This window comes from Calidris pugnax, unplaced genomic scaffold (assembly GCF_001431845.1).
Source record: "Calidris pugnax isolate Ruff unplaced genomic scaffold, ASM143184v1 scaffold24, whole genome shotgun sequence".
Taxonomy (NCBI): Eukaryota; Metazoa; Chordata; class Aves; order Charadriiformes; family Scolopacidae; genus Calidris; species Calidris pugnax.
In genome coordinates this window covers 39496299-39514859 of record NW_015090922.1, presented here as the reverse complement: position 1 = coordinate 39514859, position 18561 = coordinate 39496299, and the positions used below count along the sequence as shown (strand labels likewise).

General features: G+C 39.3%; 1 protein-coding gene across 6 annotated transcripts in view; it reads right to left on the bottom strand.

Annotated features, from left to right (window-relative positions):
- Nucleotides 1–18315, bottom strand: part of ARID1B (AT-rich interaction domain 1B) — a 313503-nt gene extending 295188 nt beyond the window's left edge. For 5 of the 6 annotated variants that reach the window (XM_014950916.1, XM_014950919.1, XM_014950920.1 and 2 more), the window contains exon 1: nt 18123–18315. In XM_014950916.1, the coding sequence (XP_014806402.1) occupies nt 18123–18308 (186 nt within the window). In that variant the 5' untranslated portion in view covers nt 18309–18315. The remainder of the gene's footprint in view (nt 1–18122) is intronic. The other variant, XM_014950917.1, reaches the window with a different exon arrangement.
- Nucleotides 18316–18561: the final 246 nt, after the last annotated feature.

The following is an 18561-nucleotide window of genomic DNA, read 5'->3' as shown; positions in this document are numbered from 1 at the left end:
CTCCCCAGCTCATCTCCAGACCTTCTTCCATGACGCTCCTGTTCTTAAGCCCAACCTTGCAGACAAGACAGCAAACCCCTGGCAGTCTGGGAGCACATCTAGAGCCCCAGTGATGGAGGGGGGCAGCTTCTCACAATGACAACAAGGCACATTTGGACCTGACGTCAACTGAGACTGAAAAGATTTCAAGACAAGACTGTATTATTAACAGGCCAAAAAAAAAATAATAAAGTAATCAAATTAAGTGCTGAGATAAAAGCAATTAATTGTTGTGTCTACAGCACAAGTGTTTCCACCTGATGTGTAAGAGCACATTTGTTCAAAGCGTGCTAGAACTCCAGCACCTTTAAAACTTGGATTTCACTTCCATATTTTGCAAGAACACAATTTCTGCTCAATAAACATTATTTGGATAAAATGCTACTGAATATGCAGCACCAGGAAGGTATTTTATCATTTATTTGCATGTATCATGTATTTTATAATAAATTAGCATAACAGTTCAGCAGCAGACTCAAAATTTGTACCCAAGCATCCTAATTACCTGGATTCTTTCTATATTCCAACTCTAATGTGTTATCTCATTTGCTCATTAGTATGTAGTATACCTGCATTACTAAAAGCACACACAAATGAAATTACCATAAATATATAACTACAGTTACATTTTTATTAGGTTTAGAGAAATTTGAATGAAAACTGAACTATTAAAAGCAAAACTCACATATAAAATTGTAGTAAACTGTGTATTGAGTTTATTCTCTAAAATATTCCCAAAAAGTTCTACAGTGAAAAATTGTATTTTATATAAAAAACTAGCAATAACTGTCTATTCATTGTCTAGAACCAGAGGTTATTATCTGATGTAATAACTTGAGTATATTGTAACATAGCTCCCAGGCATTAAAAAAATATAAAGCCATTTATTAGCTACTAATAGAGCCAGACTAAATTGATACGATTAAGTCACAGTTTAATCTACTGTGTAGTTTTATGAATTTGTTTAACTTGCTTCCTTGTGGTCAATTTTGGAAAATAAACTGTTAATCAAACAGTATTAAGCCCCCGACTCCCAAAGCTTGCCCAGACAGAGAAGAGGTACAGAGGACTGCTCAGGGTGCATACACTTGGTAAGGTGAGCATTTCTCTATTTGTATGGTTTTGATTTCACAACAAGCAGTGAGAATCAAGACGGATGGCCGACCAAAGTACAAAATGCAAAAACCCTTCTCCAGAAGCGCCTCACACAAATGCAGCAAAACCTGCAAGTCCACACCTGACCTCCTTCCTTGGAGAAACTCTCAGCGATCTTCAGAGGGACATGTTTGGGGAAGAAAAATAAAAGAGCTTCACGGTTTAAGTGGGCTTTACAGAACTGGCCCAAGTCAAATTCACCAAGCTGTTCACCAGTGTCTCCTGCTCAGAAGTCCTCCCTATGAGCTATGGCTGGTCAGACCTTCTCTCAGCCATGCTTGCCCACGCTGTGGAGACCACAGCAACCCACAGACCAGCCTGCCAGCTCGCTACCATCTCAAAAGTAAATTTTTTCTTAAGAATGCAGGTATTATCCTCCTCCGGATTCCATGCAAGATGCCAAATAGCATTTCTGTGTCTTCTGAGCTCTTACAGTTTACCTGGGGTGTTTCAGAAGCAGCAAGAATGTCCTCTGTCTCCAGAAGGAGTTTTCATACCTTCTACATGCGTTTTAAATTACTTGCCCGATGGCAAACATCTCAGGCATAGAGAACCCATCTCCACAAAAAGCACTCACTTTCATAAAATTAAGAACCACACTACATTCTTTTTAGTAATTAAAGTTCCTGGTTTCTGAAGGCATAACCATGTGCTGCAGGTTTAATAAATTGACCACATTGTTGGAACCTGAGATTCACTAGAGGAAGAAAAACAAATATTCTGATTGCAGTAATACAGAAGGAAAGTGATTTCACATTCACATCACTCAATACTTTAAAGACCAGGTTAATTTTCAGATCTTTTGGGGTTATTCTGATTGTTTGAAGATATTTTGCAATGCCTGAGAGAGACAGCACATTTCTCTCGTGCACCTGCAAGTGACAAGAGTTTTCCAGTCAATGTGCTTTCCCTGTCTGTTAAGTATAGCCTGTTCTCTATGCTTCTACGATGGACTTAAAAATTCTTCTTCAAAATTTTCATTCCATATATTCAGTTATATATAAATTGAGGCCAAGCAACCCGAATCATCTCCTTTTAACCTAAAAATGTTATTCAGTTCTTGGGAATTCTCACGACCAACCACACTCTCCAGTTCACTGCAGCCATCTCAGTTCTTTATCCGAGCTCCATCTCCACTAGCGATTTTAAGGGACCAAAAACCAGACTCCATTTTCCAGTATCGCTTTCTTTTACTCAGCCAAATATCATGTTAATGCTTTTAAACTGCAGGATTGCACAAGGAACTTGCACTCAACTGATTATCTACCATGACCTTCAAAGCTTTCTCTGTCACTGCTTTTCTAGAAGAAAGCGATAGCCCATAAGCGAGACCTGCATTTTAGTTCCTCAATCACAGTGGGTTTATTCAAATCAAAGTATTGTGTATTAGTCTGGTCTTATCTTCATTTAAATTGGCAAGCAGGAAAATCTGGTATGAATAATATATTTTAATCTTGTGTTACCATTAACTATTTTTTGGTTATTATTTTAAAGAACAGTTCAGCCTCACTGATTGGTAACTGTTCTGTTTTGTGTTATTATTAGCTCTAGCATTTGCACTACGCTTGGCAAGTCTTTTTGCTAACCAGAAAAGAGTATTTAAATGTCCACACACACTTATTTAAGCAATTATGTACTTAAACAAATATTTATTCAGCTCTTAAATTTAACATGCTTATTACATTAGAAAAATGGTAAACAGAACATTTCCTTCTTACCAGATCATTTTTTTAATTCACAATTAGTGCTCATTTATACTTGAAGGAATTTGACTCCTTTTAAAAAGGGTCTTCATTAGTTAAAGAAACCACTTTAAAATAAACTTGATCCACATTCAAAATATCCTTATTAAACAAAGCAAGAAATAGCTTCAAGAAGTGAAGCTTCTAGTTCTAGAATTCTGACAGATGCTGAAGACAGAAACAGCAGGAGAGAATTAAGTTTTTCCTCAATTACTCATTTAGTAAAAAACCTTTAAGCCATTTTCCAAGCATCATCTATAGAAAAAAATCATTCCTCCCAACCAATTTAGCTTATGACCACTCCCATCTTTCTGTTACTGTCCCTCTGAAAGAAACAGACACATTTGTACATGTACACAATATATCTACCAATCTATACACATCCATGGTCATACATTTTATGTTGTTGCTTATTTGAGCTCAACTTTTTTCTGCATACAACAGAGTTAAATCAAGCTATGGGCCTTACAACTAAAAATCACTAATTTACTTCTGTGACCTGTTCTTCTTCATCTGTCCCCAAATTCCTCTGTGTCAGATACAATTCTTTGCCAGACAAATTGTCGCCTGCATCTATGCACACACAGTTTTTAAGATAAATTCATAAGGTTTTCAATACTGGCAGCAGCAGGTCTTTAGTCCCTGCTCCCCCTGCCCTCCCCAGTGCAAATAACGTTCTTAAAGGACTGGTCACCCTGCTTTTACCTTATTTCGGTGGTATCTAGTGGGTTCTAGCTAGCCCCCTCATCTCCTGCCTTCTCTGCCAGGACAGTAACTCAGAAGCATTTAAGATCATTTGCTTTTGAGCACTCAGTGATTCAGAAATACATAATATCGCTCTTGATATAGCGTACCACTTTCCCTCCCCTTCTACCCATTCAATTCTCTCTAAATAGGTTATAACCGTTTATTTTAACATTCCAATCCTGTGAACCTTCCCACTAGATTTCAAGTAATACCAAGTAGATGAAATTTATAATCGTAAATGAGAAATTTCAGCTCCTCTTGTTTATTACCCTGGCTGCTAGCATTAGAGCACAGGCAATTAAATAGGGTGGTTCCTCCCCCCCCTCCTCCTGTCACATCTGGATACCTTGATCACTTTTGTTCACAAAACAGTGATTTAGATTTCAACGTGTGCTTACGTGTCCCTGTAATCTCACCCTCCACCCCCACTGCCCCAGCTCAGAGCTCTTCCACCCACCCACCCACACGAGACCCAGTGCCCCCCAGCAAATCGCTTCTCCAGCTACTGGGGAGAGCCCAGCCAAAGAACACCCTCCTTTCCCTTCACAGATGAGAAACCACCTTCTCCAAAACCCCAACAGCTTTCCACACTGATTTTTTCACCCCACCAGCGGGTCACTTCCAGGATCTTTTGTTTCTGCCCTGCTTATCAGGAAGGAAGGCTATTTGAGCACATTGACTAGATAACGAGGCTTTTAAAAGCCTCCTGGTAACTAGCATGGAAACCCTACCTTACTAATGTGAATTCTTCACCAAAGCTGAGGGGCAGGACAGCCAGATGTGGCTGGAGGGAGGGGAAAGGGAAGAGGGGGTGATAGGTTTCTTGCACTCAATGGAAAAGGTGGGTTTTCTCCTACCTCACGGGAAGTTCTGAGACTTGGGAACGTCCCTTGGTCATCATCTTCAGGGAGTCTCAGCAGCCTCAAGAGCGTGAGTCATGCTCTCCTTTCTTTAGGTCAGAAAAAGCCTGTCCAGGTGTATTTTCTGGCCAGTAGAGCAATTCAAGATCACAGCTCCAAAGTCCTCCAATCCCACAGCACAGATTCAGTCCACCTATTTCTGGTACCCTGACCTTTCTGAGATATACTGTCATTTGCTTCTCCAGCTACTGGGGAGAGCCCAGCCAAAGAACACCCGCCCTTCCCTTCACAGATGAGAAACCACCTTCTCCAAAACCCCAACAGCTTTCCACACTGATTTTTTCACCCCACCAGCGGGTCACTTCCAGGATCTTTTGTTTCTGCCCTGCTTATCAGGAAGGAAGGCTATTTGAGCACATTGACTAGATAACGAGGCTTTTAAAAGCCTCCTGGTAACTAGCATGGAAACCCTACCTTACTAATGTGAATTCTTCACCAAAGCTGAGGGACAGGACAGCCAGATGTGGCTGGAGGGAGGCGAAAGGGAAGAGGGGGTGATAGGTTTCTTGCACTCAATGGAAAAGGTGGGTTTTCTCCTACCTCACGGGAAGTTCTGAGACTTGGGAACGTCCCTTGGTCATCATCTTCAGGGAGTCTCAGCAGCCTCAAGAGCGTGAGTCATGCTCTCCTTTCTTTAGGTCAGAAAAAGCCTGTCCAGGTGTATTTTTTGGCCAGTGGAGCAATTCAAGATCACAGCTCCAAAGTCCTCCAATCCCACAGCACAGATTCAGTCCACCTATTTCTGGTACCCTGACCTTTCTGAGATATACTGTCATTTTGTTCTACACTGGAAAAAAATATGCAGCATGGTTTCAGGAAGTATCATATTCTAAACTACCGGTACTATAGGGTGTCTGAAGGTATGAAAAGGAGTCAAGTCCAGCAGAGGACACCCACTGCCTCAGAAGCCAGCCCTCCCCACCGAAGGGGAAACCTCCAGTTGGAAACTGCAACCATAAGGGCAAAATTTACATGAATAGCACAACCTTAGGCAGATTTCACTAAAAATCATGGAAACCAACAGGAGAGCTAATGGCTAGTGGTGGCATTCCTGAACACAAAGAGGGCTTCAAAGGGAGCCCCCCAACAATACAGTTTCCTCCCCCAGAAGGGAGAGCAAACGTAAGACTGACCATAATCACAGAATGCTATGGGGTTGGAAGGGACCTCTGGAGATCATCTAGTCCAACCCCCCTGCAAGAGCAGGTCCACCTAGAGCAGGTTGCACAGGAATGTGTCCAGGTGGGTTTTGAATGTCTCCAGAGATGGAGACTCCACCACCTCTCTGGGCAGCCTGTTCCAGGGCTCTGCCACCCTCACAGGAAAGAAGTTCCTCCTCATGTTTAGGTGGAACTTAAAATGTTCACATTTGTGCCCATTTCCTCTTGTCCTGTCACTGGGCATCACTGAAAAAAAGACTGACCCCATCCTGTGGACATCCACCCTTTAAGTATCAAGCATCCACCTCTATCCAGCACAACATTCCAGGCTTCCATTATTTACTTATTTTTCCACGAACAAATATAGTGTAACTAACAATATTAATGTAGCAATAAGAGCAAACATGTACACCTCTGCCTAAGCTGAAAAATATTTTTGCAAGGATCATTTCACCTGCAGCTAAACAGAGAAAGTTGCCCTGAGACAGGGAATCTTAAGGAAAAAAAAAAAAAGAAAAATCCCTCAAGGCAACTGCGCACAAATATACTGCTGTATGTCGCTTGTTCCCATAAGCGCCTACATTGACTTCAACCGTAGGAAAAATTATGGAACAAGAGTGAATTCACATCCTTCCAAGGGGCCCTATAGCCTAATTCATTCTGCCTTTTTCAGCACAATTGGGATTTTCACAGCGTATCACATTCTTGCATCTGAATATCTCAGTTTCCAAAACAAGATGTTCACAGCACAGATAAAGAACTCCAGCGAGTGGGCAAAAACAAGGGTAGACTTTTTTTTCAACCACTATTCAAATATCAGCTACAATCTCTCGCAGTGCGTATGAAAATAACAAATAAAAACACATCTCTTTAAGGAAAATATTTAGTCTTAGTAGTCTTATTGCATCCTTTAGGTGAGCCACTCACAATATTTGTTTTCGATTGTAATTTGACGTACTACACACCACGTGCATTGCCAGATGAACAGTACAACTGAAGGCAACACAGGGAGAGCAAATATTGCATTCCAAAAAAACAAAGGCAGCGTAGCAATAAAAATGTGCAGATTTATGTTAGATTCACTGTAAAAATATCTCCAGGCTAATGGCTGTTACAGCATCCCCAGTATTTCCCACCGCTATTGTCTTCCTTTAACAGGGGAGGGGAAAAAAAGGGGAAAAAAAAAAAAGAAAAAGAAAAGAAAAAAAGCTGTGATTCAAAATGGAAGTTCAGTAATTATTTACAGCCCAGTATGTAATCGGCAAAATGACTGGCAAAGTTCTTAGCACATCTACTCAGATGTATGTAAGCAAGGCATTCCTTCCCCGCGGTAGGCGGCCCCATGTCAAGCAGCGATGTGCTAGAACTTGTCCTGCGCTACCTGTTCAAAGGGAACTGTGCAAGAATATTTCAAGCTCTGACAGATACCACTTTGTGCAAAAACATCCACGGGAGTATTAAAAAAAAAAAAAAAGACAGCACTGATGTTTCAGCAACCCCTGTGTCATGAAAGGTGCTCTCCTGCATTTTTATTGAGGCGCAGGAAGCGGATGATCATTCCTTGCACAACCGGAGCCAGCGCTGCCAACGCTGCTCTGCTGCTCATCCCGGGATCCTTTCCATGCCTTTTCCCCAAACTCTTATGATTTAAGGCTTTTTAAGGCACCTCCCTTTTTCCGAGATGCTACTGAAAACGCCAAATCACCTGGGTGAAATTTTGCATCCCTGAGACAGAAAAAAAAGTACCCAACAAAAACACAACGCAATTTTAAAAATGTTTGCAGCATTTTATCACCACAGGATTAAAAAGTGTCAAGGTGTGTTGCCCTTTTTCCCAGCAAGTATTTACAAAAATCTTGTTGACACTCAAATGCATTATGCAGAAGAATTCAGGGCACAGTCACTCCTGCCTACAGCTGGAAGTGGAATACATAAGATCAGGTCCACGTACAAAAAAAATACTTTTCAAGTAAAAACATGTTTTCTCCACTAAGCAGAACAGTACACGAGCATGCATCTTTCCACATTCTTATAAACAACAGCCTTACAAACAGGTTTCATAACAATAACTGATTTTATCCTTTGGGCTAATAACTTTTTTTTTTAAAACCAGCTTTACAGAAAGCAGAAGTTTCAGAGATCCTGCAAGCGAGTCTAAAGCAACTCCAGTAAAAAGACAGCAACTCACACGTACATGGGGTTCTGATATTTAGTCAGGTTTTTATTCTGTTATACAGGATCTTAATGCACGCCAAGAATAGGAACGTATTTTTAGATAGTTATATATGTGAAAGACAGAAGTGGGATGACGAAACATGAGAGAGAAAGAAGAAAGAAAAGCCTACACCCAATACACCCAAAGAACATCTGATCTTTTCCTGGATATTCTTCAATTACTTTTTGTGGCTTTGCTCCTCTTGTAACCCCTGTGTTATAGGCCTAAAGCAATATTAGAAAACATTATTCTTCTTGTAATGTATAAAATCAAAAAAGAAAGGCCAAGTACCCATACAGTCTTGGCATTTACTGAACTGACTCTTCACCATTTGCTGCAGGACTGCAAATTTACTCAGGTCATAAAACTTAATCTTCAATTTGAGAAGGGTACATGGGATTTCTCACAGCATCACCTCTAAGGACTGAAAACCCACCTGCCTTCTCTCCAACATCAGGGATGAATGTTTTTTTTTCCTTAGTGAACACAACGTCCGAAGTATCATTTTCTACAGAACTTAAGGTTCATTTTAGAAATAATAGTTTCCTCTCCAGGACAACTTCCCAAACGTAAAAGGGCGATAAATCTATTAAGCACACACTTCCCAAGTCTGCAGGGGGATATCTCAGCCTCTGATTTTCTTCAGTTTTGCCAACCAGCAATAAAACGAAACCAATGAAAAAAAGGAAAAAAACAGTCAATTTGCATCCGTCCTTTTAAATGCTCTGCCGTAGGGTGGGAGAGTCAGAGCACACAGGAATTCCCAGTGCTGCCAGCTGGGAGAGGCAGGAGAGCCAGCAGAGGCGAGCAGTGGGGTTACTGGGAAAGGGCAGGAGGAGCTCAAAGCAGAGCTCCTGGCTCAGCTGCCTCCCCACACAGGCACAATCTGTGCCTGGCACAGGTTCTTACCTATTTGTTTGTACCGAGCATCACTTGCACAGCACAAAACAGTTCAGAGAGAAGGGGAGACAATCCTGAGAAGAGAACGAGGCGTTTTTTTCTAACCTGTCCTGCAAAACACGCATTTGCCAACACGGCCTGTAAAACATACATAGACTCAAGATAAGTAATGTCACTTCTATAATTAAAACAACATCTTTCCCTAAGTGGCTATATAAACCTTGTTTATTTTGATTGGACTCTTGTCTCAAAAGACAAGTGATACTATATTTTGCCAAGAAATACGCAGAAATCTCTTCATCACTCTTACACGAAACAAACTAATAGCAAGTGTAATTTGTCCCCTTGACACATATATCAAAGGCAAATTCACTCACTTTCTGAAAGCTGTATCTGACTATAAGATGTGAATATACTTTCTAGTATTGTCCAGTCACTAAACTGTTTATTATCTGTTATGTGTCTTGTTCTTAACACACAAATGCAAAAAAACATCGCTAAGAAACAATATCCAGAAGAGGAAGGAAAGGACAGAGTGTATGAAGAAATAAAACAGACACTGATTTTCTCCCTGCTCCTCTTCCCTACCCACAAAAGACACTGTAATTTTCAGAGATCAAATACTTATCAGGAAGGATGCAAGCGTTTAACATACTTGTTCTATTTTAGGCAAAGCAATGAATAAGAAGCACAAGTACCAGGGAAGCACCCAAAAATGGGGTCACGCAAGGCAGCAGAAGAATAAAGGCTTACAAAAATTAAATGAGCTGTAGCTTTAAGTTATTCCTTAAGTTTCTTAAATCTTTCTTTCATCCATCTTGAAAAACAACAAAATACCAAAAGCTTTAAGTATTTATATTAGGATCTTTATATACGCCTAGTTAGTCTAGTTATAAGGAGCAATGCAATACATAAACAAATAGGAGTTTCAGAAAAAAATTATGACCTACAGAGAATGTTAATAGTCTTAAACATATTTAAAATTTTTTTCAAAGATTTTATAGTTCATCTACTCCCACAAAAGTCTTAATGTTTTATGTGATAAAACATACAAAACCAAAGCAGTTCACTAAGCGAACTTTGATTATACTGCATCACCCGTGTCATTTAAGACTGACTATATAAAAAAGGTGTGGAAAATGTTTTTTGATTTTTTGCAGCACTTACCATTGCTACTGTAAAACTAATTTTTACTTAAGTTTTGCTAAAACTAAATCTAAAATAAATCTTAAGGTTCGTGGGTTGTTTTTTTTAAAAAAAAAGCTGCTGGTAGCAATAGAAGTCTAATCTTGAGCTACTGAAACATCAGACATTTCTTGAAAGTTCTGTTGTTCCAAGAAGAAAGCCACATGACTCTGCTGTTCCAGGGTCACCACAGAGAAGGTACCAACCTGTCTCATTCTGAGATTCTCTCCAATTGACTTGGCTGGTTCTGCCTACGCTGCTACCAACTAAAGACACCTCACCCAGCCAAAATAACACGGCCCCCAAATGCAATCGTAGCTCCCCTGAAGTCACAGCAAATTTCCCACTAATTCCAGGCAGGTTTCACCTTCTCATCTTCAGCCCTATTTTCAGCTGTGGGAAACATACTCCCTATTTTTAAAAAAAGCAAAGTCTATTGCCTCCCTTGCTTCCTCTGAGTAAGTTCAAACTTACAGACAATTGATAGCATCTTCTGAGAAACTTAAACCAAGATGTTAACAAAAAAAAAAAGAAGCAGCAGCTGAGCTGCCCCCCAGGGACATTGCAGAAAGTATGGTTACAAAAATCTTAGTGTGCAGGCACATGATGGGTCTGGATGTCATTTCAGTAGTTTGGAGTGCTAATTATTCTTTGATGAATATTATTAACAGAAAACTACTATGACTATAATATTAGGAGTAACAGTTAATTATTCCTTACCTACACTTTAAAACCCTCCTGGCACAGCCATTAGAAGGCAGCTGTTGAACAGAGTAATGGAGCAGCCTTTTCTTAAAACAAGATGCTTATTTTACTTCAAATGTAAATAAACTCATGTCTCCTGCTGCCATGTAAAACGAGCTGTTCATAAGTAAATGATTTTGTATCTTCCTCGTGAAGCAGCCAAGGGCCCTCTGTTCTCTGCTTCTGATCACCAAAATCGACTTCCTACCCAACTCCGGGGTAGACTGACAGCTAATACTTCAGCAAACCCAGTTCTCAACAAGAAAATAAGAGCTGCTTCCTCAACACAACCTTTTTCAGAACATCAACACACACAGTTTGCATGTTTTTCCTCTCTCATGCCCCCACTTCCAAGCAGAATAACAAATGTGATTACAGCTATTAAATATTCCAACTGAAGTACAATCATTTAGCAGCAGCAAAAATACATTTTATTTGTCATGGTATGTTGATGATTCTTACACACTTTCTATACAAATGTAGGCTGCCACTTACTCCAGGATAGATGCAAAAATTAGCATTTAGTGAACATCAGTACATAGTAACTGAACAGATAAAAATGTCGACCCTGTCGTATTTCCAAGCTTTCTCACCAGCTGAAGGATCAGTTCTTTTTCCTTTTCAACCTACATTTTTTCCTGCAGTTTCAAAGAAATGATAGAAGCTACTGAAATGTTTCTATTTACCATAATAATGCAATTCCGCTACTTTAGGGATTTTCTTTGGTAAACAATCTCAGATGACCAGCATTAAGATGAAGAGCTAAGCTACCATAAAGACCCCAAACTTATGTCAAATTTGATTCCGTGATTATCTGTAATCTGTGCTCACCTCCCTCTATAGAGTGAATTACACTCAATAGAAGGGATAATTCTAAAGGAGACAATACAACATAAAGCCTTATCCTGCCATGAACTAAAGTAGCAGCTTTTTTTTCAATTTAGTCAATGAGGCTTAGTATGCCCAAAAGAAAGAACCATGCTAAACATTTTCCTACAGTCTGCACAAGCACAGTATTTAGCATTTAAAAGATTTTTAAACCTTAAAATTTAAATAGAAATTTTAAAATCCCATTTCTTTACATAACAAAAAGCAGCAACTTTTCTTTGCAATTATTAACACTTGACCATCAAAAGAGCCATTCTTAAAGATGACCTTACAAGGAAGACAAATAGCTGTGACTTCTCGTCCCTTTTTCCAATTCATAAAAGGAAGGACTCAAACTTCACACTCTCCAGGAAGCATTTCTTCTACTTATTGTATTGATTTAGTTTTAATTTTTTTTTTCCCCCAGGAAGTTTTTAGCAGTTCAGCAGATATATCATTCAAATAAAAATTTACTAAGGAATTTTTTCATCAAAGTATTTACATGTATTTAACAGAAGAGGAAGTTGGAAAAAAGATTAAGAGTTTCAACCCTTCTGCTTTCCAGGAATTACTAAGTAGGTCCATAATCTACTAGTGAGAGCTCCAACTAAATGCCCAGGGAAAACAAAAAAGCATAACAAAATAAACAAAACAAGCAAAACCCCAAAATAAAACACAAACACACATATCCAAAAAAAAACCCATACGAACAACATCGCACCCCCCTGAAAAAAAAAAAACCACCCAAGGCAAATCAAACAAAAATCTGGAAAAACATACTTCTGAAGCACACACTGATCAAAGCTTCACAGCCCCTTTTTATGTGTGTATATGAAATGCATCTATCAATCTTTAAGAAAAAGCAACACATCAGTGTTTTGTCCTCTGCTGGTTGTTTTTGAGATTCAATCATATTGATTCATCCTCTGTTCCTGCAAAATAAATAGGCTAAGAAATGAAAACCTGCTTATTTTCTGTGTCTGCTCCCGTAACCAATACTAATATCAACTGTGCTAAAGCTGCTTAGGAGCACAAAAAAAAATTGCAATCTGCTCAATATTTTCAAGCTGGTGAGGGCAATTACACACAGAGAAGACAACAAACGTATGACTTGACTAGTATTCACTGTATGTATGTACTACGTTTTAAGTTAACAGTTCAGAGCAAAACATTCAAGCCTCACTGTCTTGGCATAATCTTAATTCTAGAAGATTGAAGCATTTCAGAAATTAACACACACACACAACCAGACACCCAGTAGTAAACACATTTGCGTTTGCTAGCTTTAAAACTCTACCTGCCAAACCAACAGCCAATTGATTTCCTTGGCGTAAATTCGACATTTCCAATCTGGGACATTACCCAATACGAGCACTGGAAACCCTTTCCTAAATGAGGTAATCACACTGGTGCTGCTCTAGTTCTGGTTGACTTGCAGTTTCCATTACAATAAATCCTTGCCGCACATTCCCAGAGGTTTTACAACTTCTCTATCCCTTTAAAAAAAAAAAGTTACTCCAAGTTGAAAACTGCCACATAAGTCTTAAAAAAAAAAACCAGGCTATTTTCCTTAACCTTCAAAATAATCTGTACATTTAAAAAGAAAATTAAAAAGGGGAAAAGCGCTTCTCTGAATATTTACAGTTGCACTCTTAAAACTATGAGGACACTGACAACCTTTATTATTGAATTTTGCAAATCATTAATATAAAAAAAATTAAAGGGACGAGTGATTAGCATCCTTTCATCTTACAGTATCTGGATAGCAAAAATGGGAGAAACAACAGACCAAGGCTCAAGCCCCATAATTGACTTGCTGCAATCAGTCTCAAGGCACAAAGACAAATGTATGATCGGTACAGAAATGAGAAAGTACTGAAATACTCCATTTTAAACAGCTATTAGGAATGGCTATTGTACACGTCCACACAACTATCCTGCATAAAGAATTTACTATGCATTATAGCAACACAAACCTATTTACACAATAAGTTGTCGTTCCAGTCCATCAAGTACACAAGGAATTTTAATGCATCCTAAAAAAATCAATTAGGCAATGATCATCTGATTAAACAGGCACATCACACCATTCAATTCCTTCAAACATACTCATAAATCCAAACCTTCAGACTTTGCTGAAAACTTCCAAAACCTCCATGTGGGTATTTCAAGGAGCTGATTTTTAAGCTTAACGAAATTCAGCACAAAATAAAGCATTGCATGCTATTAACATGAAAAAGCAACGCCATCAGGCAACAGGAAAAAAAAAAATTGTTTTAATAGGTACTCGGAGATATTTCTAGATTTAGCAAAAATGTTTTTACAAAGCAGCAGGCGGCTTTCCCGCAGCACCAAAGCAAAGAAACATTTTAACAAGACATTCAAACCAAAGCCAGAAACTGATGAGGGCATCATCACTTGCCTGCCTGGGGTCCAAAAGGGGTGAGGGGGAGAAAATGAATTAAAAGGAAATTATTGTCTTTAGAATCAGATCTTATTACTCACACTATAGTGAGATGTACTGCAAAGCCAAGCCTGAAGTTTGCAGGTGCTACGTATCACTGCATAATAGGCTTTTCAATTTTGACATCACCCTTCTGTAATTCCAAGAAATATCTAAGAGATTAGAAACTGAAAGTTAAACCTGAAAGTATATTTTTCTGCTTTCTGTTTTTACATACCGCGATCTCCCTGAGGTGCTGGGTGAAGAGTGACAATAACCCTAAAATTACATTCATCCCATGCAAACCAGAAGAGAGAGTACACGAGATGATGAGATAGCAGTATTAAGATTTACATGCAAGACCAGCATTTTAAAACCCTGGGATGCAAACACTGGCCTTGTTGCAACTTGTGTTTCAGTCATGTCGAAAACTGACAACACAGGCATAGGTCAGCTTGCTCCCAGCCTTCCCTTGCCTCCTTCCCCTCCCCTCCCACGGAAAGTTGATGGGAAAGAGACAAAACCCCCAAAGTTTCCTAACACCACAAAAATCTCTTTGTAAGTAATTCATTCACCATAAATATTTATGCCTACTGACAAAAAGAGACGTAAACTGTCAAGTCTGCAATCCTATAAATTAAGTATATGAGCCTCTTAGTAACACCTTCCTTTCTTATTCTTCCCCTTTTATACAGGTGCAGTATAATTTGATTTTTCATCTCCTAACCCATTAAGACAATTTTACCCAAGTCAGTCAAAATGCTTTCTATATTTCTTTGACTCGCACCGACTTAACTGGACAAGCCCTTAAAATCTGACAAAATGCTGCAGCATTCCTCAAATTGCTTAGCATTTTGTCACAAGAAGCTATCACCCATTTTCACATGATAAATCTGGATCCGTTTTCAAGCGTTGGAGAGGAAACAGAAAATCTCAGATCACCATTAGCATCATCACAGTTTTACCTCTCTTTCCTACATGTCCACGTATATATCTCAGTGCCTTTATCTTTAGTTCTACTAGTGAGTGATGCACAATGATGGTCTGCATTTCAAATTTTGCCCCGTAAGTAAGGCTTAGAGTTTTGTTCTGAGACTCATTGATAACTCATGAGAGATGAGTTCCAAGCTCAAACGCTCAGGAGATTTGGTTTCTCTCTTCACAGCATCCTTTGCAGCCAAGTCACAGCACTTATCCTATACTTTCCTTACTCTCTCCAACATCCTGTGATTTCCACACAATGTTAAAAAAATTTGGGATTTTACTTGCATTTTGCTGTTTGGTATCAAGCATGCCCAGACCAAAGAACAGGCATAAGAGAATGTCTGCAGCATTATGTAGATACCACTTTTTCAACAGATTAGCAGGCTCTGGTTGACACCCATGCTGCAGATAGGTAGAATAAGTGTACTTGATAACATTTCATCTTTTTCATCCTCTTTAATCTTTCACTGCTTGTGCCAGAGGCCTGCCTCCCCGCAAGCTCTCTCCTCCACCTCTGGGCTGCAGGCTGGAACACACTATTCTCTGCTGCAACATAACACAGACCAGCTACCTACATCTAGGCAATTATCTTCGTTTCTACCATTTCCATTAATTTTAGCCTAATCTTTAGGGTGTTGTTTTTCATCTTTATTTCTTCATCTGCAGCATCCCGCAGCAGAGCCTGCAAGTTAAAAAAATCTGTCAAGTCCCATAGTTCTAACCTCAAGCCACAACACCCACTGACAAAAAGCCAGACTTCACATTTCAAGGTCTTCTTCGAAATTCAGCAATCTTCACAGTCTAACAAAAAGCCTGCTCGTTTTATACAAGGAAACGGAACTGACACTCTCAGCTATCTTTGGGTAACGGCAGACTATGACTTAAATTAAGAACCACCTCTCCCATAGATGTTTCCCACCTTTCCTACAGTATGGCACTTCCACCCTCATAATCCATCCCCCCAGTGCTTTCTCTGTGCAATACTTAAATCTGAGCGCTGGATGTGTTTAAGGGCCAGTATTTTTTAACCAATCAAGTTCTCGGAAGTGCCTTGCACTTCTGATAAATTCAATGTGACACTGTAAAGGACTCCAATTTTCAGAAAGTGCTGAGATCCATCTTCTGAAACTTCTGGCAATATTATTTATTTTATATATATTATATCTAGAAGTAGGTACATGCTACACAGCCAATTTTAACAAGCGCAGCTAGGCTCTCCTTATTTAATATTCATGTCACAGGAGTAAAAATCCAGCCAGGAATCAAACTGTGGCATCCTGTGCCAAAGACAACTTACCACTCAGCTGGTAAGTTGGCAATTCAATTTACAAACCTGCATTCCTGCATTTTAATCCTTTGTAGAAAGGTGGTAATATATGAGCAATATGAAAAGAACTGGATTCAGATCATTAGAGGTTCACAAACCAAACACACGGAGCTTTGGAGGCCGTCCAAAACAAAATCATGCCTAGGTGGTGATGTCCGTTCAATAAAAATTCAATGTCATAATTATCCTCTCACTTTTTCCCCAAAGAGCATTAGTGCTCAGAACTCTGCTGCTGCTCAGCCAATTACATTAATGCTGGGAGAAGACGGATAGGGCCGGCAGCCAATGGCTGTGCCAGGTCACTGCCTGCTGACGGGTAATTTACAATTATCAAGCAATTAGCAAATGAAGTGAAAATTCAACACTCATCTCCACATAACACAGAATAACTCATTTTAAATTTAAAAATATGTTTTAATAACTTCATTTTGGCTACAGCCACACAGAGAAAAATAAAGCCTCCTTTTTTCAATTTCTCCTCCTTTTACGACTGACAAAATGCTTTGCTGTCTGAAGCTAGCAACCAAATATATTGTTTATTTTAGAAATGTCAAACAATCTCTTCCTTACAAATAAGTGTCTATTAAACAACAGAAAAGAATAAAATGAAGACTGTTGATAATGGTACTATTCACCCAACTACTAGATTTGAAACTGTTACTTAATTAACCCTTGATAACATCCTGTCCTTGTGGATGGCTGATAACAAGAATTAGCCAGGCACCTATCTGCCAGGGAGTCCAACATTTTCTTTTCTTCTCTATACTTAACAATACATGACATAAAAAAAATGCTAATCTGCAACTAGTTAGTTGCACCAAACAAATGTCCTTTCCCATTAATGATCAAGTTATTATTCGTGGGGCTCACAATGAAGTACAGAGCTCCCTTTGCCCACACATATTCCTAATTAAAAAAAAAGTAAAACGTAACTTCTTGATAACCTTGGTTTATCCCCCTCTCTAGAAAACTACTGTAGCTTCCCTAGTATATGGTATGAATATTGGAACTGACCTTCTTTAAAAGGGTAGAAAAAAAAGGCACTATCAACAGTGAAATCCAAGAAGATAAAAGGAGATTTTTACATTTCCGTGTCCTCTGATACTGTAAAAAATATCCTGACTTTAAAGAATTGGTAAACAAAAAAAAACCAAAACAGGAAAAGCTACAGGCTCTCACCGAAAGTAGAGGAAAAAAACCCAAACACAGCACCACAACAATAACAAACAGCTGATGTAAATATGTTACACTTTGGAACGCACTGGACAACACTGATGTCAGCTCTCAGTTTTCATCTTACATCTAAATGCATCTAAGCCAGAAAGAAAGATAACTTAAAAAAGAAAACAAAATAAACAAACAAAAAAACAAACCCGCCCCAATATACAAAGCTAAATCATGTCAACTGGAAAAAAAAAAAGCTGATGGCATTTAACATATTTCTCTCTCCAAAATGATACCAGCCACAAAGTAAACTTTTATTCCGACAATATGGGGTTTCAGAAAACATTCCCACTGTCAATGTGATATATTTACTTTTAAAACAGTCCTTCACCCTCCTGCCTGAGAAATACTTATTTCTGAATTTTTTATTTTTTATTTTTTTTAATGCACCCTCTGTATTACCACAGCGCTGGAAGGGAAGAGGAGAGAGGAGAGAAACCAAAGCAACGCAAGAAAAATCCTCCACAAACCTGTTGCTGTGGATACTGCATTCCTCCCATGGCTGCTGGGGCTCGGCCCGGCATTCCCACGGGATAGCGCTGGGGGCCGGGAGGGCCGTAGGACTGCCCGGGATAGGGGCTGCTCTGCTGCGTCTGAGAGTGGGGGTTATTGCCCATGCCGTACAACTGAGGTCTCTTCATCACCATTGGGTCCATTGGGCTGCCCTGTTGTTAAAACACAAGCAAAGGAAGGCACACGTTAAGGCAGGGACACAAAAAGGTCAAAATAGTCACGCTTACCGCGGGCAAACTACACACGTTGTTTTCTCCGTGCTTGATATATCAAACATGGACTTGACACACAAAGTGGCAAAGCACCATACGTACTAATAGATGAGTTTTTGAAAGGGGAGTTTGGGACTTCCATTGAATTTAAAAAAAAAAAATAAAGTAATAATTCTGCACTCAA